Source organism: Salvelinus fontinalis, chromosome 4 (genome assembly GCF_029448725.1).
Source record: "Salvelinus fontinalis isolate EN_2023a chromosome 4, ASM2944872v1, whole genome shotgun sequence".
NCBI classification, from domain to species: domain Eukaryota; kingdom Metazoa; phylum Chordata; class Actinopteri; order Salmoniformes; family Salmonidae; genus Salvelinus; species Salvelinus fontinalis.
In genome coordinates, this window is record NC_074668.1 from 61491577 (window position 1) to 61515142 (window position 23566).

Genomic DNA, 23566 nt, shown 5'->3' on the forward strand with positions numbered 1-23566 from the left:
TCTCTTAACCAGCTTCATGAGGTAGTCACCTGCAATGTATTTAAATTACAGGTGTTCCTTGTTAAAAGTTAATTTGTGGAGTTTCTTTCCTTCTTAATGCGTTTGAGCCAATCAGTAGTGTTGTGTCATGGTAGGGGTGGTATACAGAAGATAGCCCTATTTGGTAAAAGACCAAGTCCATATTATGTCAAGAACAGCTCAAATAAGCAAATAGAAACAACATTCCATCATTACTTTAAGACATGAAGGTCATTCAAACTATAACATTTCAAGAACTTTGAAAGTTTCTTCAAGTGCAGTTGCAAAAACCATGAAGTGCTATGATGAAACTGGCTCTCATGAGGACCGCCACAGGAAAGAAAGACCCAGAGTTACCTCTGCTGCGGAGGACAAGTTCTGCACCACAGATTGCAGCCCAAATAAATGCTTCACAGAGTTCAAGTAACAGACACATCTCAACATCAACTGTTCAGAGGAGACTGCGTGAATCAGGCCTTCATGGTTGAATTGCTGAAAAGAAACCACTACTAAAGGACACCAATAAGAAGAAGAGACTTGCTTGGGCCATCACACACAAGCAATGGACATTAGACCGGTGGAAATCTGTCCATTGGTCTGATGAGTACAAATTTTTGATTTTTCGTTCCAACCGCTGTGTCTTTGTGAGATGCAGAGTAGGTGAGCGGATGATCTCCGAATGTGTGGTTCCCACCGTGAAGCACGGATGAGGTGTGATGGTGCTTTGCTGGTGACACTGTCGGTGATCTATTTAGAATTCAAGGCACACTAAACCAGCAGGTCTACCACAGCATTCTGCAGTGATACGCCATCCCATCTGGTTTGCGCTTAGTGGGACTATAATATGTTTTTCAACAGGACAATGACCCAAAACACACATCCAGAGACTGTGCAAGTGCTATCTGACCAAGAAGGAGAGTGATGGTGCTGCATCAGATGACCTGGCCTCCACAATCACCCAACCTCAACCAAATTGATAGTTTGGCATGAGTTGGACCGCAGAGTGAAGGAAAAGCATCCAACAAGTGCTCAGCATATGTGGGAGCTCTTTCAAGACTGTTGAAAAAGCATTCCTCATGAAGCTGGATGAGAGAATGCCAAGAGTGTGCAAATCTGTCATCAAGGCAAAGGGTGGCTACTTTGAAGAATCTAGAAGAAAAGGAAACGCACACCTATTTAGACGAGGTGCTGGCTAGCGGAGTAGAAAACTTGAAAATAAAGAGAGCTGCTGTCACGCGGGACTAGGTGGGTGCAGGAATCAGACGCAGAGAGAGTTCCACTGGGGTATAGTGCTCTTTACTAAGGCACACACAAAAATGAAGCCCAACAATAGAGGGCGCAGAACATACAACTTGACAACCCAAAAACCACAGGGTGTCAAGTGTAAGAAAGAAAATTACACCTCAGCCTACAATGCACACACGTAACAAAATAAAGACAATCCCGCACAAAACAAGGGCGGGTCTACCTACTAAATACAGGGAGGCTCATTAACCGAAAACAGAACACAGGTGAAACTAATAAGACAAAACAAATAGACAAACGAAAAAGGGATCGGTGGCGGCTAGTAGGACGGTGACGGCAACCGCCGAGCACCGCCAGAACAGGTACGGGAGCCAACTTCGGCGGAAGTCGTGACAGCCACACACTCTAGGAGCTCAGATGCAAAAATGTAATATCCAATGTTTCGACAGCCAAGCTGTCTTCATCAGTTTGGCTGATGAAAATAAAATATATTTTGATTTGTTTAACACTTTCTTTGGTTACTACATGATTCCATGTGTTATTTTATAGTTTTAATGTCTTCACTTTTATTCTACAATGTAGAAAACAGTAATAATAAAGAAAAACCTTTGAATCGATAGGTGTGTCCAAACTTTTGACCGGTACTGTACATAAAAAGTATTTTGAATGATCTGGTTGATTTTTAGTTCTGATATTTGCCATGCGTGGTAAGGAGTACAGACGTAGCTAATCCTTAGGCGATGTGTCCAATTTGTCCTGATGTTGCTTGCATGTTACATTTTTGCTTCTTTTTGCTGTTCTCCAAATAGCATTTTAGAGTCTTGAAATTGTATAGAAATGCAGTAAATGAGCTTCAACTTTCCGGACCTCGTTAAAACGCAGACCCTGCCCACTGGGCACAGATGTCAGTTCAACGTCTAGTTTTGATTTACATTTGGTTGAGTTGTCAACTAACGTGAATTCAACAACACATTTCACCGTGTCATTGGATTTAGATTAGAAGTGTGCAAAAAATTCTAAACTCCCAGTGCTTAAGACAGAGTGGCTCAGTTTTCCACTTGGGTGGCGTTTTCCACTGTCTCTCCCTTTGTGCCATAAACCCTCAGTGTAACGATTGTCTACTTCTTCCTCCTCCTCAGACGAGGAGAGGAGAGAGGGATCGGAAGACCAATGTGCAGGTATGATGACATAATTAATTTAAAGACGAAGACGAACACGAAAAAACACTTGGAAAATTACAAAACAACAAAACGACGTAGACTGACCTAAAACATGAGAACTTACAAATACACGAAGATCGCACGAAACAGGTACAGACTACAAACCACCGCTACAGTCCCGTGTGGTACTAACATACATACAGACACGGAAGACAATCACCCACAAACAAACAGTGAGAACAACCTACCTTAATATGACTCTCAATCAGAGGAAACGCCAAACACCTGCCTCTAATTGAGAGCCATACCAGGCAACCCATTAACCCAACATAGAAACACAACACATAGAAATGCCCACCCAGCTCACGTCCTGACCAACAAAACAAAGGATTAACACAATAACTAGGGTCAGAACGTGACACTCAGGAACATGGTGTCCGATTCCTATAGGTTCAACATACTGTTCTTCATTTTAGTTATTGTTTGTAAAGGTGACAGCGGGCCAAAAGGTCACTCTCAATATTACTTTTCCATTTTAAGTTTCCTGACATATGGCACCTTTGTGCTATTTGCCTTCTATGTGTTAATGGCCCAATATTACGAGTGAGGTTTAATGAAATTCTACAACTTGCTCTTTTTTGTGCGTACAGTTCACCCGAGAGATGACACAGTTCTTCATGTACAGTAGGTCTTGTCTTGTTATCATCTGCATCGTTGAAAGACAGGGAACAGGCAAATATTAATCAGAACATGTTGAAACAGAAAATGGCAGAGTATTCCATTTTGTTCTCAAGACAGGAAACATGAGGAGTTTGTGTTATTGCCCAGGAGTAGATTTTGTTTTGAGGGAAAGGGTCTTTGCAAGTGTAAATCAAAGAAAAAGAGGAATAGGAAAGGATGAATAGCATGTGTTTGTGTTCTTTCAGCTATACTTGTATATGGAAATTGTTTAGCAACCACAAGGGAAAGATACTACATAATGTGCCTTTAACTTCAAGCACTTGTAATAGCCTACTAGGCTAGACTACAGTCTTTGACCAACCACTACTGAACCAGATATTACAAGCCAGATATTACCTGTGTAATAATGTATTAACACATTAAGGACGTTCTGGATTCCACCTTACAAAACAAGAGTGAGACCTGTTTTTCTGTCTCTCCTAAGAGTGGACTGAACCAGCTTTAACTTGATCACTCTCATTGGGCAGGAGCCATCAGTGATCAGAGATTAGATCACACAACTCATCAATGAGGAGGAGGATCTGGCCTCTCATCTCTATGGTGTGGAATGCAATCAAACAAGTATTGAAAAAAGTGCAGTCATGAAATTAACATGCTAATGAATAGAGAGAGGTGTGGTAGCAGGGTTACATATTTTGTTACTGCATACAGATGTAGGATCTAAATTTGAGCCAGTCTCCTACAGCAGGAAAAAATTCATGCAGCAACAGGATCTCTGAATTATAATGTGGACTATAATTAATGCACATTTCTGTAGCGGTTGATACATTTTTCAAAAGGGAAAATCAAGTCTGAAATGTCTAAATGGAAATGACAAACTTTAGTAGCCTTTTAAACATCAAATACACTAGGTGTTTTAAATGTCCTAGGGTGAATTTACAGGGTGATCAAATTAAGATCTTACATCTGTATAACTGCCAAGCTTCCTGCCATCCAGGACCTCTATACCAGGCGGTGTCAGAGGAAGGCCCCAAAAAAATCCCAAGGACTCCAGCCACCCTAGTCATAGTATTTTCTCTCTGCTACCGCACGGCAAGCAGTACCGGAGTGCAAAGTCTAGGTCAAAAAGGCTTATTAACAGCTTCTACCATAAGACTCTTGAACAGTTAATCAAATGGCTACCCGGACTATTTGCATTGTCCACACCCCACCCCCATTTTTATGCTGCTACTCTCTGTTTATTATCCATGCATAGTCACTTTACCTCTACCTACATGTACATATTACCTTAATTACCTCGACTAACCGGTGCCACCACACATTGACCCTGTACCAGAACCTCTGTATATAGCCTCCCTACTGTTATTTTATTGCTACTCCTTAATTATTTGTTATATTTATATATTTTTTTGTAATTTTTTTTTAAACTACATTGTTGGTTATGGGCTTGTAAGTAATAATTTCACTGTAAGGTCTACAACTGTTGAATTCGGCGCATGTGACAAATACAATTTGATTTGCACTTAAAAGGGAATTAACTTTTCCAAGACATGAAAACATTAATTTCCATTCAATTATGTAGTCAGTAAACTCAACTGTCACAAGCTCATCCGATGCTGTTTATGTGCCTTAGGGAATAAGCAACCTATTTGGCAGCCTTTCTATACCAAAGTTCTTTCCCATGCAGGCAGAGTGTTAAGCGGCATGAAACATGAGAAAATGCTTCCTTTATCACCACTACCAGTCGATTGTTAATTTGTTAGATGGACTTTGGCTGAGGGTAAGTTTATAGACTTCATATACACCTCAAGTATAACATTTTATGGTTTGTGTGCTCAGTTCCACTTACTAGGCTCTACAAAGCACATCATATGCAATCAATCATAAGGGTTTTGAAGAACCACGTTTTGGAAGGCAATATTACTATGAGAACAGTGTCACCATCTGTCTCTACTATGGAATTACATCGACTGTTTGCTATGAGTCTCTTTCATGGTAATGTGAACTCATAGCTTACTGTTTGGTAGTAAGCGTTTATTAGTTTAAAGGACACACTATCCAATCTATAATTTTTGTTTGGAATGTTAGGTCTTGTATCAGAAACTGATGCAGGATGTATGAGAGGTGCATAAAACCTCTTAGGAATTGCTGAGAAGGTAACCTAATTGTGTGTGCTAGTGAAAAAAAATATAAGGACACTGAGCATGCTGGAATGACAAGTTCAATAAATGTAATATATTGTATTGCAGTGTAGCAAAATTAGTGTCTTTGAGCAGAAAAGCAGAACGGGGGCTTGTTTCCCTCAAGCCTCTGACAAAAACCTGTTCCCAATGCAATTGGTAAAAGTATATGATTTCCTCCAAATCGTTAACACTTTAAAGCTTTTACTTTGAAAACAGCTAGCATACGTATTAAAATGTATGCACTCACTACTGTAAATCGCTCTGGATAAGAGTGTCTGTTAAATGACTAAAATGACAAATGTAAACGTATCCATCCTCTTGCAGCCCCTCTACGCACACACCGTCTCTGTTCATTAATTCAATTTTGTGGAAGACCTAAGAAAATTTAATTCAAGCAGTCGAAATTATTATACGTCTTAGTTGTTTAAATTCAGATATTGATTGAGCGAACCGTACACGGATCGTCTAGAAACATACCTGTTTGGTATGTTAGCTAACTTTAGTCTTTAGTTCAATGCTTGGTGGCTTTTAGCATAAGCTCCCTCCCTGTCTTGTCTGTCATTAAAGCCAGTGACGCCAAGCATTGAAGGAAGGCAGCTAGCAAGTTAGCTAGCTAACTAACTAACGTTACATTTCGCTACACCCTCAATAACATCTGCTAAATACACTGCTCAAAAAAATAAAGGGAACACTTAAACAACACAATGTAACTCCAAGTCAATCACACTTCTGTGAAATCAAACTGTCCACTTAGGAAGCAACACTGATTGACAATAAATTTCACATGCTGTTGTGCAAATGGAATAGACAAAAGGTGGAAATTATAGGCAATTAGTAAGACACCCCCAAAACAGGAGTGATTCTGCAGGTGGTGACCACACACCACTTCTCAGTTCCTATGCTTCCTGGCTGATGTTTTGGTCACTTTTGAATGCTGGCGGTGCTTTCACTCTAGTGGTAGCATGAGACGGAGTCTACAACCCACACAAGTGGCTCAGGTAGTGCAGTTCATCCAGGATGGCACATCAATGCGAGCTGTGGCAAAAAGGTTTGTTGTGTCTGTCAGCGTAGTGTCCAGAGCATGGAGGCGCTACCAGGAGACAGGCCAGTACATCAGGAGACGTGGAGGAGGCCGTAGGAGGGCAACAACCCAACAGGAGGACCGCTACCTCCGCCTTTGTGCAAGGAGGTGCACTGCCAGAGCCCTGCAAAATGACCTCCAGCAGGCCACAAATGTGCATGTGTCAGCATATGGTCTCACAAGGGGTCTGAGGATCTCATCTCGGTACCTAATGGCAGTCAGGCTACCTCTGGAGAGCACATGGAGGGCTGTGCGGCCCCACAAAGAAATGCCACCCCACACCATGACTGACCCACCGCCAAACCGTTCATGCTGGAGGATGTTGCAGGCAGCAGAACGTTCTCCACGGCGTCTCCAGACTCTGTCACGTCTGTCACATGTGCTCATGTGCTCAGTGTGAACCTGCTTTCATCTGTGAAGAGCACAGGGCGCCAGTGGCGAATTTGCCAATCTTGGTGTTCTCTGGCAAATGCCAAACGTCCTGCACGGTGTTGGGCTGTAAGCACAACCCCCACCTGTGGACGTTGGGCCCTCATACCACCCTCATGGAGTCTGTTTCTGACCGTTTGAGCAGACACATGCACATTTGTGGCCTGCTGGAGGTCATTTTGCAGGGCTCTGGCAGTGCACCTCCTTGCACAAAGGCGGAGGTAGCGGTCCTGCTGCTGGGTTGTTGCCCTCCTACGGCCTCCTCCACGTCTCCTGATGTACTGGCCTGTCTCCTGGTAGCGCCTCCATACTCTGGACACTACGCTGACAGACACAACAAACCTTTTTGCCACAGCTCGCATTGATGTGCCATCCTGGATGAGCTGCACTACCTGAGCCACTTGTGTGGGTTGTAGACTCCGTCTCATGCTAGTGTAACGGATGTGAAATGGCTAGCTAGTTAGCGGGTACGCGCTAGTAGCATTTCAATCAGTTACGTCACTTGCTCTGAGACTTAAGTAGTGTTGCCCCTTGCTTTGCAAGGGCCGTGGCTTTTGTGGAGCGATGGGTAACGCTGCTTCGTGGGTGACTGTTGTCGATGTGTGCAGAGGGTCCCTGGTTCGCGCCCGTGTCGGGGCGAGGGGACGGTTTAAAGTTATACTGTTACATTGGTGCCGTGACCCGGATCACTGGTTGCTGCGGAAAAGGAGGAGGTTGAAAGGGGGGTGAGTGTAACGGATGTGAAATGGCTAGCTAGTTAGCGGGTACGCGCTAGTAGCATTTCAATCAGTTACGTCACTTGCTCTGAGACTTAAGTAGTGTTGCCCCTTGCTTTGCAAGGGCCGTGGCTTTTGTGGAGCGATGGGTAACGCTGCTTCGTGGGTGACTGTTGTCGATGTGTGCAGAGGGTCCCTGGTTCGCGCCCGTGTCGGGGCGAGGGGACGGTTTAAAGTTATACTGTTACACTACCACTAGAGTGAAAGCACCGCCAGCATTCAAAAGTGACCAAAACATCAGCCAGGAAGAATAGGAACTGAGAAGTGGTGTGTGGTCACCACCTGCAGAACCATTCCTTTTTTGGGGGTGTCTTACAAATTGCCTATAATTTCCACCTTTTGTCTATTCCATTTGCACAACAGCATGTGAAATTTATTGTCAATCAGTGTTGCTTCCTAAGTGGACAGTTTGATTTCACAGAAGTGTGATTGACTTGGAGTTACATTGTGTTGTTTAAGTGTTCCCTTTATTTTTTTGAGCAGTGTATGTGTATGTGACCAATACAATTTGATTTATTAAGTTTACAAGTGAATACTGTACCAGCGTGTATTTTCTTATAAATATAAATATAGATAAATGAAAGGCTCAAATACAATATTTTCTCCTCCATCACTCAGTTGCGGGCAGTACAGGAGCATCATGGCAAAAATTGAAAGACGGGCCAATATAGCTTCTACCCCCAGACCGTCAGGTTGCTGAATAGCCACCCAATTAGCTACCCCCTCCTCTTTGAGCTCAGAGTTTAAGATTTTCACTGTACCTTGCATTTACATCTGCAACCATGTGCATGTGACTAATACACTCTCTACATCTAAATCTAGATGTTGCCTTCTTATGATTCCACTAGGTGGCATCACTTTACTTGTCTGGTATACGGTCGACTGTCTACTGCTCTGTGGTCTGTTCTGCTGATCTAGTTAATGTTCTTAAGGTCTTGCAACTGATGCGCAGTCAGCTCTTTCCACGCCAAACTTACCCAAATGCATTATGGCCTAGCTACACAACTGATCCTGGACCAGTTAAGTGTACAATGCCAATTTTAAAAAATAAGTCTTGCAGGATGACATCATGCAAGCCAACGCGTACTGAGCTCTCTGTTATTATGCCTGATCACAATTAGCCTACGCAACACTTTCATGGCAACTTGTTGTTTTACTTTGTCTTATTTTTTTCCCCTTTCATGATTACAGTAAATAATTGATTAAATCATGATGATATAATCAGGTGTAGTTTTTGGGAGGAGGCTGTCTGAAACCTACAGTTAAGTAGATGCACTCGGTTTAGTATGCGCAAAATATTGTACACATGCCCACTTTAGATATTTTGATTGGGCCACAGAAAAAGGAGTGAGGTATTATCACCATAAGTTATCATCAGCTTTGACCCATTGTCTGTATCTGGTGCTTGATTGATAGCAAAATGTGTTAGGTATCCTACTTCTCTGTGTTGTTAAACTATAGATTATGCACCATCAAAGATGAGCCGCGCTCCGGGATTTGTTTCGATGTAAAATCGCGTGCACACAGTTTTAACAAGGTTCTAGGGCGCCCAAATCGCGCCTCTCTCTTTGTGGCTGTAGAAAGAAGATGGCTCCCGTTCTGGAGAAGAAGCTCCTGGGCGCAGCCGGGGCAGGCGACACTATGGAAAATAGCAACGAAGACGAGGAAGGACAAAACCTATGGCAAGTTCATGTACTCGTGATTTACAATGTGGTATTTTCTGTAACGGAAAAGCTTTTTTACTAACTTGTTTAATGTGCTTTGTCACTGCCGGGTGCCCTCATCAACGGTCCCGGATGCCTTCAAAACAGTTAACTTGCTAACTCGTAGTTACAATAGCAAACGTACGATAGGCTACAGCAACTTCGCTTTAACTAGTTAGTGTAGCTACATAACTAACCAGTTACAATAACAAACGAGCCAAACTTATAGATAACTAGGTAGGCTAACCAATATTCACACCACATCAATACTACTAACAGGCGCGTTATAGTAACTAGCTCATTAGCCAAGTTAATTTCGTCTGACTGTGCAGGACCAAATAATGTACAGTAGTTAACTTTAACTAGCTTACTTTCCAGCTTGACCCGTAGCCACAGAATAGTTGTTGGTCCTTGATAGTTACGGCTACACCTACATAACTAGTTATGTGTTAATATTGCCAAGCCAGTCAAACTTATTTGATAAAATATACAAAATTAAGAAACGATATCGCTAGCTAGCTATGCTCAGTGACAGCTGACTCACGTTACCTGGGTGACTTGACACCTGGCATGTTGATGCTGACACTCAAACGCTCATTTGACAAGGTAGGCTAATTATCATAACAAGTGATAGCTAGCTAACGGTCTTGGTGGGCAGACAGACACCTACCAGTAGACTGTGTTAGGCCTAGGCTACTTTAATTTAATGTGGTAACTAGCAAGCAAACTAATTGCATTGTTATTCCCTTCAGGACTTCAATTCTCAGTGAGGTTTCAACACGTTCAAGTTCTAAGTTGCCATCCGGGAAGAACATATTGGTGTTTGGTAAGTGTAAATCCATGGCCTTAAGTAACTTTTAATCACACCGAAAGGACGAAGTGGCATATTTTCAGGAGAGGTTGCATAAAACGTTATACAAATAATACATGTTTTCAGTCAAATAAACCAAATCATAAAAAATAACATGATAATAACATTTCCATTTGTGCGGAAATGTTTCAGGTGAGGATGGGTCAGGAAAGACAACGATTATGGCAAAACTCCAAGGAGCAGAGCACAATAAGAAAGGAAGAGGCCTGGAGTATCTGTATCTGAATGTCCACGATGAGGACATAGATGGTACGTTCCCTGTTTCAGTGGCAAAAAATACAAGTGTACATTGGTTAGGCTACATGTTTGCAGTTGTACATGAGAACTTGTTCTCAACTGGCTTACCTGGTTAAATAAAAAAAAACATGTGATTTTTTGCGTGACTACATCTCTGTATTTTTGCAGACCTTACACGCTGTAACGTGTGGATCCTGGATGGGGATTTGTATCACAAAGGCCTGCTAAAGTTTGCAGTGACAGCAGAGTCGCTGAACGACAGCTTGGCAGTGTTTGTGGCAGACATGTCAAGACCCTGGACCATCATGGAGTCGCTCCAGAAGTGGGCCAGCGTGCTGCGTGATCATGTGGACAAGCTCAAGATCCCGCCGGAGGAGATGAGAGAGATGGAGCAGAGGAGTAAGTAGTGCTGAATCATCTACTTCACCTTGGCTGCTGCGACAGTGTCTGTGGGGTTGATTGTCCAAGGCCAGTCCTAACATTGAGCTGTGTTTGTTTGGCAGTCAGACAGTAGAGGTGATGATAATTGCTGCCTTTTATGTTGTGAGATGCTTGTTGCTTGTGGAGCTAATGACATGGTTTTGTTTGGCAAGTGTCTGCAGCATAGTGAACATCCCAGACAGAGCCAACGATATGGATGCTTACACAGCAGATTTAGGCTACAGTTGGATGCTGGCTGGTTTTTCATTTAAACTAAAGGCAACAGCAGTAGAAAGCACAGACAATGAAGTATAAAATTACACATGGTCATGGTAGTTTGTAGGTCATCAGAAAGGCCCATGATTATCAGCTGTGTTCAGTCATGATGACCAAAGCCTGCTCTGTTGATCACTGTCTTATACTGAGTGCGCCCTCCTGATAATTTTAGAAATGATCATGAAGTGCTCTTTTGTGCTCTGAAGTTGCAGGCGCTTACAAGAGCCTGGGGTTATCTAAGGTTTTCTTGAGCAGGCTGTCTTTGAATCTTACTCTACTTGGAGATGCTTTAGAGATTGGTTTGATTTTGCAATCAAAACTAAACCAATGCCATGCTTAATGTGCACATATAGTAGACCTAGTGGATAGGTTCACCATTGTTTTTGTCATCAATCCACTGTAGGCCTATGACTACTCTGGATTTAAGTGTCAGTTTTATGATTGGAGAACCACTAGGCCTAACTGTTGACAAACTGAAATGTGTGGAAGGGGAAGTGGCAGAAGGATGATGTTTCTGAAGGCAAAAAAACCTTTGAGGTAAGGTAGCACATTACGGCAAATATTGTAAGTATTTTGCATAACCTGAATGCTTCTACTGGACCAATAATCTGATTTGCTGAATCTATACTGTAGGCTAAATTATATAATTTTGTTAGATGAAGACTTGGTTTGTCTTTCTCAATATAGGGAGGAAATCATTTGCATAGTAGTCAAGCCTTTCTTTCATTGTGGATTGTGTTGTACTAGTAAATACATTTTACTTTGTTCGGTAGTGTAGGCCTAATTTTGGCGAATGGTGTTTGCTGATATCCAACACAGGTAGCAAGGCTGGCATATGCTCCCTGCCAAACTCTTGTTGAATACACGCCCACCTACAAGCAGTTCCAGCTTTCTAATCTAGCAGAGTAGCATATCATCCAGACAGTGCTCATATTTCAGGATGTCAGTAATGATGTCATCACTGCACATGCCGGACTAGTCCGACATATCCGAAGGGAGGAGGGGTGGCCGGTGTCCAGGTCCAGGCGCTCTTACAGCAGTGTTGCATCATGGTTTCTTCTGATACCAGAGTGAGTCTAAGCATGGAAGGGATATCGAGTGGGCAGGATGTTCTGGCTCAGTTGAAACTGGAGCAGCTTGATGGTGCTCTGTAGCAGAACCATTCCTTGCTGTATCATGCACTAAAATAACACAGATCAACAGTTTTTCTATTCACAACTGTCATTATCAGAATTCAGTAATATCTGTCTTATGTTTCTGCATTACAGGCCACAAAGCTGAAGGGTCGTGCAGGAAAAAGGAAATTATGCTTCACATTGTTCATAAAATTATATCAAGGCTAATGCTTACACTGTAAAGCTATTTGACCCCACCTATGTTTGTACTAGAACGGTTAAGTGGGCAAAGTCGAACGATGGATGAGTCACGCTCTTGTCTCTGTCTGTCCTTCTGATTTAAAGTGGTGTCTGATTTATAACTGTACAGATGAAGGCTAGAAGTGGGACCACTTGCACCTTTCTGACAGGCACTTTACTGTTTTTACCTCAGTAAAGACGTTTTGCCGCTCAGCCGGGTTGTGTAAGAAATGTAGGCCAAAACTATGTATGTCACTCCCGCTAAGACAGTCTATCAAAATATCTAAGGACAAAAAACATTGCTCAATGGCTGAGAAGTGCCTGCCTAAGAAGTTTCTTAAAGGAAAACCATGTGAGGGAGGCATTTTTTTTGTACAACCAGTTATTTGATTTCTTTGGAGACAATTGTTTGTCCAATAGTCTAAATGCCGTAGTGTTACACTAGGGAAATTGCACATTTGTATCTTTTGGTTTGTCTTTGTTTGTTGAGACTGTTGTGTCCAAGCTCTGCTGGCCCCCTGCAGCTTTAGCTGGCACAGATCATAGCCTGAACAGGCAGTCTGATCCCATCCCTGCTCCCAATCAGCTGGAGTTTACATCACAGGGCCGAGGCCAGGCAGCCCAGCACCCTAAGGGTTGTTCTGTTTTGTTCCTGGTGGAGGACAGTCCTGTAGCAACACTGGCTCTCAGGGTCAGCCGTAACCACATTCCTCAGGTTCCTGAGGAAGGGGAACTGCCTTCCCAGACCACTACTCAGTGCTGCTGTGCTGGGATGCATACAGGGGACAGACTGCCAACACAGCTGCCTGCAGCAGTGTCCCATTGGGAGTTATGCTTCTGCTTTATACCAAAATAGACGCAAATAGACCTAGCCTTTGTGTTTTGCTGTAGCATTATATGCATCCATCATTATCTTAGTAATCATGTTAGTAAAGCTCTTTGGAGTGTAAATATATTGGCACGTCGTACTAAAAGCTTTTGCACTTGTTTACATATCTACAAACTACAGTCTCTAGGGTTGCGTCCTGTAGCAGGTCTAGGAGAAGCTAATGATAATTTTGATATTCTGTTGAGGTGGAGTCGACAGCACATAGTGGCATGAATATATAAATGATGGATGGGTTGTTGTCTGCTTGATTACAGCAGACGGTTAGTTATTTGTGTGTAAAACACAGTGGGAGTTATTCTCCAGTCTGGTAGTGGAGCAGGCAGTAGAGGAGCTGCTGTCAGATAAGCTCACATCTCTACAGACCTGGTGCAGCGAGTTCTATAGCTCAGTGAGAATGACTGGGCCTGGAGAACAGGGAGTGTGGGGGGCTGAGTGCCTTGATAGCCAAGGGTAAGACCCCAGTCCTTCCCTACATAGCCTACAGGACAGGCAAGCAGAAACTCAACATCATCTATTAAGAATGGGGACAGCATTTTTTTTCTCCATTTCTTGTCACTTGGTCTTTAAAAACTCAGGGCCCTAGTTATGGAGTACCCATTTGTGATGCTGTCCTGCATGCTTTATTTCAGTCATAAGAAAATATATGCTCTCTATACAACATGTGTTTAAATCTTGTTTAAGAATATTGATCCTCCAAATGAAGAAGGTTCATTGAGACTGGTCTAACCAATGCGGTCGTCCTCTGTCTGCCCCACAGTGGTGAAGGCCTTCCAGGAGTACACAGAGCCGGAGGGAGCCAACCCAGCCTCTCCCCAGAGACGGGCTCCCCCTGCAGGGGCGGAAGACGAGGGTGTAGTGCTACCGCTCGGGGAAAACGTACTCACACACAACTTGGGCATTCCAGTGCTAATAGTTTGCACAAAGGTAAGTTGAGGCTGGTTGAATATAGGTACCTGAAAGAAGTAGCCTTCCATTTTTAGGCACCAGTATTGAAATGAATAGACAATTTTTGTACTAAAAGATTTTAAATAACACTGAGCCTCAGATTCCACACGGGCCCACAACTAACTAGTACACCGTTGACTCTCCACTCTGGCAGTCCATTTCATGGTTGGTGCCTGATCATCCCCCGTCTTGAGTTGCTAGTTTTTAGTGTTGCCCGTGAGGCAGCATCTTCAGTCCATGAAAGCACCACATTATTCCATGTCCATGAGCTTCTGGCAAATGGCTGCTTTAAAAGAACACCCTGTTGTCAGTCATCAGCACTTCACATGCTAGTTATGACAAGGACGGGTGAATGTGTTATTTTCACTGCTCACTGTTTTTCTGTTTCTCTTCTACCTTTAGGGAGAAAATGGTTATTTCACTCCTGGGGAATTCATCTTTGTCTTTAGTACAGTTTGTTGAATATACTCAGAGCATTAGTGAAGTGTCCCCTCTTCAGGCACTATACATAGGGAATTTTTTGGATTTGAAGTGTGCTATGTTTTTGAAGAGACAGCTGTCATTTGGTGTTCCATATTTTAAGACTATTTGCTGTATTTTCTTTTGATTACATTTTTAGTTTGTGTAATTTTACCCCATTTTTCTCCCCAAATTTATAATATTACGATCTTGTCTCATCGCTGTAACTCCTTAACGGGCTCAGGAGAGGCGAAGGACGAGACAGTCGTGCTCCTAAACATGACCCGCCAAACTGCTTCTTAACACCCGCTAGCTTAACCCAGAAGCCAGCCGCACCAATGTGTCGGAGGAAACACTGTTCAAGTAATGGCCGAAGTCAGCCTGCTGGCGCCTGGCCCGCCACAAGGAGTCGCTAGAGCGCGATGAGCCAAGTAAAGCCCCTCCCGGCCAAACCTTCTTCTAACCCGAACGACGCTGGGCCAATTATGCACCGCCCTATGGGGCTCCCGGTCATGGCCGGTTGTGACATAGCTTGGGATCAAACCCCAGGCATTAGTGACGCTGCAATACTGCGATGCAGTGCCTTCGACCGCTGTGCCATTCGGGAGGACATTTGCTGTATTTTCTAAATCCATTATGTCATTGATTTTGATTGACAGATTGAGTGTAATGTATAGTTCTCACTAACTGCTGCAGTTTACAGAGCTATAGGGAATATGAATGCCAGTTTACACGCTGACAGATACACAGGTAAAATTATTAAGCATGCTAGCAGATACCATAGACTTTCAGTCATTGTGCTAACGCTAGTTAGCATTGGCTCACAAAACTACCTCAAACTTCCTTCATACTGGACACAGAGAGACATAAAAATGGTATCCACAAGTTCATCTGACTCCGGGGAAGTAGATAAAGAACATCATTGCTAAAATCGCAAAATATCCCTATAAGTCCCAATGATGATTGCACTTGGGTATGCATATTTAATGATGGGCTCCTGCATATTTAACCAGGCCTGCTGTCTTTGCTACTGCCATTTTTATTTATTTCAGGAAGTAGCTAGCCTGGCATTCCCTGAGTCATGCTCAGCCAGTGCGCCTTGTTGTTGTCAAGGTTACCATCTTGTGGTCACTGTGGGGAAGTTTATCTGTGTGTGAGAGACAGGGTGGTGCCTGCCTGCAGGCTTTTACTGCTCCTTCCTGGAGGGAGGAGGGGAACTTGCACGTGAGTGGAGGGGAGGAGAGCGGAAGTGAGGGAGGGTCGTGGCTGAGACTGAAAGGGGGGCATGGCGAAGTGAGCAAAGTCAATTTTATGTTCCGCAGGAGGGTATGGTTTTCTTGCTCCAGTTGTTGCTGTGTACTTCGCTCTTTCTCGCTATCTCTCTTTCAGTTCAATTCAAAGGTACTTATTGGCATGGGAAACATATGTTTACATTTGCCAAAGCAAGTGAAATAGATAAACAAAAGTGGAATAAAAAATTAACAGTAAACATTACACTCACAAAAGTTTAAAAGGAATAGAGACATTTCATGTCATATTATGGCAATGTACAGTGTTAAAACAATGTCTCTCTCTCCACAGTGTGATGCAGTCAGTGTTTTAGAGAAGGAGCACGACTTCAGAGAGGAGCACTTCGACTTCATCCAGTCCCACATCCGACGATTCTGCTTACAGTGTATCCTTTCTACTCAAACACAACACTCTCCCTTAGAATGACAGGCCCCACCATGGAGATACAATTTTATGTGTTCTATTTAATTTTGTGCCCTATCATGTCTCTGCATGTTCCTTAACCCCACCTGACAGATGGAGCTGCCTTGATGTACACATCCGTCAAAGAGGAGAAGAACCTGGACCTCCTCTATAAATACATAGTGCACAAAATATACGACTTCCAGTTCACCACGCCTGCCTTAGTGGTGGAGAAGGATGCTATTTTAATGTAAGTGAATGCTTAGTTATGCTTTAAGTGCCCACATATTGAGGTAACAGAGACTATATGAAATCATAAATTTCCATCTTGTGATTTGCCCTTTAATTTCCTCAAAAATTAAAAGGAGATCTAAATGTTTTAATTTTAGTCATTTAGCATAGGGGTTCCCAAACTTTTTCACTCGGGGGTGGGGGGGGGCCCTTCCAGCATTGGGCAACACCTCGCACCCCCCCAGCGAGCACACAATGTCTATTTATATGGTCACAAGCACTGTTTATGACACAAACTTTCCACACCCCTCTTGTTGGTGGAGAAAATGTTGTAGGTTCAAAGCTTATGTTATGTGGTGCAAAGAACATTTTGCCGTTTTAAAGCAAATTTTCTTGCAATTCTATACGTTTTGCCAATGTAATGTGTATTCGTGATATTTGAGTGACAAAAAAATTACAACCATCTTTGGGCTAAAAAAAACTAAAAAGAATGTTGGCTGACATGGTCTAGTTGATCTGGACATTTCTGACAAGTTATAAATAGCTCTCTAAGATATGCAATAACTAACATGACAAGAGGAACTGATGATGCACTACCCAATTGAAATGTCACCTTGTGCATTCTACTATTACAACTTTCAAGAGTAAGCTTAAAGCTGGACTGAGTTTAAATATTTATAAATGTTTTTTTTAAATTTGGAGGGGACGGGCCATTGTGTCCCCCCCTGCCAACCCCTCGCGCCCCTCCACAGTTTGGGAACCACTGATTTAGCAGACATGCCTATCCAGAGCGAGTTCCAGAGCGAGTTACAGTAGCAATTAGGGTTAGGTGCTTTGCTCAAGGGCACATCGACAGATTTTTCACCTAGTTGGCTCAGGGATTCGAACCAGCTAACTTTCAGTTACTGGACCAACGCCATTAAAAGCTAGGCTTTTAACCGGTAGACAGTTCTGGAGTTATATGAACGTGTACTGTATTGTCTTTGAAAGTTATTGTAACAAACTATTGGTCATTGCTCGAGTATCAAACAAAACTGTTTTCTTTTCCTAGTCCATCTGGATGGGACAATGAGAAGAAGATTGCAATTTTGCATGAAAATTTCGCAACGGTGAGACCTGAAGACCCCTTTGAAGACTTCATCATGAAGCCTCCGGTACGGAAGGTAGGATCATGAGACTTCTACAGATAACATGTCTTGGACTTTTGGAATTTTACAAATGTTCCTTACGCATCTCCCTTGGTTTGACATTCATGTCTTCTCTCTCCAGCTGGTTCATGATAAGGAGGTAAATGCAGAGGACGAGCAGGTTTTCCTTATGAAGCAACAGGTATGTGTGTTTGTTTACATTCTAGATCACACAGTTCTGGAATGCCTTTCATGTTTGCAATTCCATGTTATCTCTTCTAAAGATGCACACTAGATGGTAGTGAGTTGAGAAAAAAATAATTGGTTTTGTTCAAAGCTAGGATTGTGGATAGTGGAGCCAGTTTCGTTTTATTAGCTTTTTCCAGGCTTCAAAGCCCGGGGTTCCTATTCTGCAATTCCTCACGGGCCAATCAGGAGTTCTCCTTCAAAGCCTGGGGTTCCTATTCTGCACTTCCTCATGGGCCAATCAGAAGCCTGAGAACTCCCAGGGCTTTAGCGTAATTGGTTGAAAGGGTGTTGTTTCTGAGAGATCACGTGGTTGCCTCAGGGCGAAGAGCGCTTCCTCTTTGTAGTGGGCTTCAGTCAGTCCCTGTAAGGTCAAGGTACCTGTATCCATCCATACAATGTTTGTTTCTACTATGCCCATAATCTGTGATGTAAAGAAGTGTTTCTGGGAATGTTATGGGGGTTGGAAAATATAAGCTACAAATGCAGAATTTTTATGGGACAAATTATTTCAGGAAAAATGTGAAAATAAAATATTTTGTCTCACAGCATTTTTATTTTTGTCTGTTCTTAAGTCTTTGCTGGCCAAGCAGCCGGCCACACCAACAAGAGGCGCAACAGTAAGTGTGATAACATCAACCACTTTTTTTCTTCATTGCCACATTTTCTTGACATGCGTGTTGAATGACAATCATCTCATCAGTAGGAGCCATGATTAATTTTGCCTCACTACTCCACTCTTTGTCTGTGTTTCAGGAATCTCCTGGACGGACTGCTTCTGGCTCTCCTCGACCCACTGGCCGTACAGGCTGTACCAATGTGGCCAGCGTCTCGCCAATGACCGCAGTCAAGAAACCTGACCCCAACATGAAGGGTAAGTTAGACCACTGGAACTTACTGCCCACCCTTTATTTGTATTTTTACAGAGCATCATTGAAACTGTTGTATGAGAACTGGCAGTCATTTGGGCAACACTTCTTTTGGGTGTTGGAAGTGTGTGACTGCTGTCTAACCACTGCCCCCCTGAGGTAGCTATTGAAATAATTTCATTAACAATAGATTCCTGCACACCTCCCTCCGCTGGCATTGTTTGGGGAGAAATATTGACATTTTCTCCATTAAGCTCAGTGGGGGAGCCATGCATGCCAGCGTGAATAGATCCGCTTAAATTAAACCAAATTTATTTGAGACCTGCAACCCCCACCCTGTTGGTTGCTGTTAGCAAAGCAATGTGGAGAGGAAAGGATTTGAATACACTATACAAAAACGGACAGTTAATCTTCTAGGAATGCATGTGCATTGAATTATGTAAATGGTGTTCCAGTTAAACTATGATCCTGTATGTGTACTAATGTTTTTTTAGGATGAAATTATGAATATCATGATCATACAGTAATAACTGTTACGTGCCTGAATTGTATGGAAGAGATCTCTCATTTAAATATCATGGTTCTGATCCTAAGGGATGCTCGTCTCATGTGTTTGTGTCTCAGGAGCAGCAGCAAACGAGGGAGTGCTGGCCAACTTCTTTAACAGCCTTTTGAGTAAAAAGACTGGGTCCCCTGGGAGTCCAGGCACCGGAGCTGCAGGAGCAGGATCTCCAGGATCTGTCAAGAAAACAGGTATGGCCTCCTCTGGCCTGGCCCTCCAGGGTGTCACTGGCTTCTCTCTGGTTTAACTGCCTCTTGTTGTTGCCTTTGGACCATGCTGTTGTCTGGAGGTTTACCCCTAGAGCCTGAAAGAGAGGGAGTTCTTGGCAGGTCCTAGAGGAGTGGAAGAGTTTCCCTAAACTCCTCTGCCACTGGAGGAACTAGTGAAAGGCCTGTATGCATGGGACACCACAGCTGTTACCAATGTGTCATTCTCTGGCTGCAAAATGTCCCACAACCACCCCAAATGACACCAAGCATATACCACGGCTCATTGCTTATCTCTCTCGTTTTTGTTCGTCCATTCAGTATGACGTTGTATTAACCCATTATCTCAGCATACTTGCATGGCCTTGTGTCCTAATGGCCTTGTGCAGCTAATGACATAAAACTGAAATAATATGCATGGAATGTTTTTTAATGTCTCAGGATTGGTTTTGCATGTGTGCGTGCACCTGCCACGTGATGCAACTGAAGTCATTTAGCATGGGACCACATCTCGTCAGTTTCCATCCGCTTGCTGGCCTGGCCATAACAGTCAATTTCTAGTACAGGCACAGAAGCTACAGGAGATTACTTTCTGTTCTCTCTTTTATTTTCCAAGGGCAGAAGCCGGTTTTGACTGACGTCCAGGCAGAGTTGGATAGAATGACTCGCAAACCGGACTCCATGGTTACAGCTAACAACACACCAACAGAGAACGAAGTGTGAACGCAACAACAGCATTGGCCACTGCAAATACTGGAAAACCAACACACAAGCATAAAAAAAAAAAACGAAATAAGACCAAATTCCCAATGTGTATATCAGTCAGCAGACAGTAGTTTTGCCAAATGAGTTTGAGATGCTATCAGATATATTGGTTATTTTGGTAATATGGAGAAAGAACAAAAGGTGGAGGTTTGGAGAAGGAGGAAGTTGAAGACTTGGCTGTATCTATCCTTATTACTTCAATTGTAATGTTTTTTTTTGCAAGGGATGTCAGGTTAAGTAATGCGTGCACACTCCTTGGGAGGCAGCCAAATCCCCTGGTCTGCGAGCCCTCCGTTAGCTAGGGGATACACCATCTCTCACAAGCTTAAAGAGTGGAAAAGTGCTGTGGCCTCTTGTTCAGCTAATCTTATGGAAGGAAAACAGTTGTGATAACAATTAAACCCTAAATATATTAATTTAAAAAAAGAAATACTTGCAAGTGTATGTAGTATGTAAAAAAGGTTAGATATGATACTGATGTATTTATATATAAAAAAAATCTTTATTCTTTTTCTGCACTGTTTGTGATTAGAAAAGGGTTTAGATAGCTATATCTCATAACATGTTAAACTCCACTGACGTCATGACACTAATGTGACAAATACACATTGCTAAAAGCAAACAGTGGCATCTGCCCACAAAATGGCAGGTCCAACTAGTCATCTTTAAGGATTCTGTAAATATCAGCGAAATTGCAATTCAAGCTTTGGTTTTATTTTGTACAAAATGCAATTATTTTACAAAATTATGAAGAAATGTCTGGGATAAAATGAGCACTGTTGGGATTGGCAAGTGTAGAGTTTGCAAGGAATGCTCTTTTGCCTAGAGGTGTTTTGGGGGCAGCATCTTTCCTACTATAACTCCCAAGTGCCTGGCTCAGTAACTATTTGTGTCATAGTAGAGCTGCTTATCTACTTAGAGGAAATGCACTGTAGCACCAACGGTAAAATGTTTTTCAGTTCGATCATTCAAGTAATTTTTTTTTTTTGTATAAGTATGGTCTGCATAAGGTTTCAAAAGAAATGTAGCTTACTTTTGTGGCCTAGGTGACATTGTTCACTTGAGCAATAATGAGAATGCCTTTCATTTTATAAACTGTAAAGGTATCTAGATGCAGATTTTTAGAAGTAAGCACAAGTTTAGAGTTTGTGTCCCCCAGATGAACACTGGTGTGGTTTAAACCACTCACTTGTGCGGCCAAAGCATTTGGAAATCAATTACTACGATTTTAATGTAATGGGTTATCCTTAAAAAGGAAATTTAGCTCTGTTCTTTTTCAGTTTCAAATGTTTTTATACAAGCTATATGGCAGGTCAGGTTAAACATTCACAATTTCTACATGATGTTGGTGTAGAAATCGTGGCCCAGTAGGAAATTGCATTGTCCACAGATATTTTGTGTGATCTTCAGTGCCCATTTACAATGTTGGCTTTTTGCCTTCAGTGTACACACAGTTCACAATTTGTCCATCTGTGCACCCTGCCTTTACTCAGTGTAGATCTTAGTCAATATAATCAGCCTTTGCTTGTGTCCTTAGTAGGTTTTTAAATTGTCCTAGTTCTGCCAATGTTTTTTGTAAACTTTTGAACAATTACATCCAATCTAATACTGTACCATATCAAATTATTTGTAAAAATCGTAATATTATTTGCTTAATCATAATGAAATAACTAAACTGATCACCCTCAAATCTATATACAGTCTAGCTATGGTTAATTTGCAGATCAGCAATTGTAACATGGATTTATTAAACTGTAAGAGCAGCTACTTGGCTTTTAAAACAACAACGGAAACTACATAGAATTGGAACCTGGAACCAAAGATGCAGCAATTGGTGTGTTCTGTTTGTGTAAATAGTCTCATTTGGTTTCCAGGTGACCATCTCCCCTGGCCCTGCGTGGAACACCCATCATTCCAAAGTACATTCTAAGGTGGTCCGTGTACTTAACCAGGCTAATACGTGTTTTGTTTTTTTGCTCTAAGGGGGAAAAAATCACAAGACCAAGATGTGTGCAGTCTACTTTATTTTACATGAACCAATCTGTGGTAAGAATAAGATGAGAACGGGCTGGATTTTGATTGTATCAAAATGAAGCGCTTATATTTTATCTTCATTGGGCAGAAATTTGCATCTAAGTTCAGTTGCTGAAATTCAAGCACAATATTGGGACACCCAGGAGTATTTCCTTATGTTGAAATAAGCAATTTCTATTAGAGGGCTGTAATGAACCCCCATATGTTATTGTTTAAACTAGAGAATGCATACACTTCTTCCTGCCTGCTTAGAACGTGTATTGATGAATTACAAGTATGACACACTTAATATTGCGTTAATATTTTGGGGATTAGCAGTATAACAAACATGGCCCTGGCAGTCAAATCTGCTCCAGACTTTTAAACTTCAACCTTTTAGGAGGTTTTTAAGAAAGCCAAATCTAAAATGCATGTCAATGCTCTTTAGTTTTCCAGGTGTATTTCTGTCACACCTGCCCATTGCAGAGCGTCTCAGTATTATTCTGTTCTATTTTTTTCTGCACAACAATGGTTTCTGTTTGAAAGCATTACTTTGCTTAAATTATATAGGATAGATATCTTTTAGGGTGGTAACAGCCTAGAAATTCATGAACTCGTTCACTCCTCTGATGTTTGTCTCCACATAGTTACTAAACATCAGCATTAGCCAAACAGAAATCTGTATGTTTGGCTAGTACATCAAGGAAAAGTACTCACTCTGCTTGATTTCCAAATGTACGTTTTTGATGATTGGATATCCCCAAGATTGAATGAAAAACAGATCTTGTAACATATTTTTCAAGCTTAAGTTAAAAGCGATTGCTCTATACATCTTAGTGCTATGCCTTCAGCCCTTGAAAATATACACATATAGGAGATTTAAAAGCTTTTGCTTACAGTCCATTTTATTCAGGATATAAACACCTTTAAACCACATGGAGTACTGTGTTTGTGCCCTGGACATATTCAAATGAGTGTGATTGTATGGCTTTAACATGATGCAGTATGCAGCCATGTGGTATCTCGCTTTTGTGCCGACAAAGATAAGGAAAAGTGTCTGTCAGCCCTGGCTTCAATAAAACAAAGAATCCAGACTACTTTTGTATCCCTTTGTCTCAAATCATGAT

General features: G+C 42.2%; 1 protein-coding gene across 2 annotated transcripts; it reads left to right on the top strand.

The window, feature by feature from the left end:
* The first annotated feature begins 8870 nt into the window (after nucleotides 1–8870).
* On the top strand, nucleotides 8871–23536 carry LOC129854137 (cytoplasmic dynein 1 light intermediate chain 2-like). Of its 2 annotated transcripts, none has more exons than XM_055920889.1 (13): nucleotides 8871–9255; nucleotides 10029–10102; nucleotides 10280–10396; nucleotides 10553–10783; nucleotides 14082–14248; nucleotides 16310–16403; nucleotides 16535–16670; nucleotides 17703–17814; nucleotides 17921–17980; nucleotides 18600–18644; nucleotides 18781–18898; nucleotides 19518–19646; nucleotides 20278–23536. In XM_055920889.1, exons 1-13 carry the CDS (start codon nucleotides 9161–9163, stop codon nucleotides 20382–20384), a joined length of 1485 nt encoding a protein of 494 aa, XP_055776864.1. In that variant the 5' UTR covers nucleotides 8871–9160; the 3' UTR covers nucleotides 20385–23536. The 2 variants fall into 2 exon arrangements, with proteins under 2 accessions (XP_055776864.1, XP_055776865.1); XM_055920890.1 differs by having other exon boundaries at nucleotides 8873–9255; nucleotides 20283–23536.
* Nucleotides 23537–23566: the final 30 nt, after the last annotated feature.

Bases quoted from the DNA above. Each gene is read 5' to 3' on its own strand.
- LOC129854137 (XM_055920889.1), top strand. From the start codon at position 9,161: ATGGCTCCCGTTCTGGAGAAGAAGCTCCTGGGCGCAGCCGGGGCAGGC. The intron at 10,784-14,081 runs GTAAGTAGTGCT...TCTGCCCCACAG, and splicing joins GAGAGAGATGGAGCAGAGGA to TGGTGAAGGCCTTCCAGGAG. The intron at 16,671-17,702 runs GTAAGTGAATGC...TTCTTTTCCTAG, and splicing joins GAGAAGGATGCTATTTTAAT to TCCATCTGGATGGGACAATG.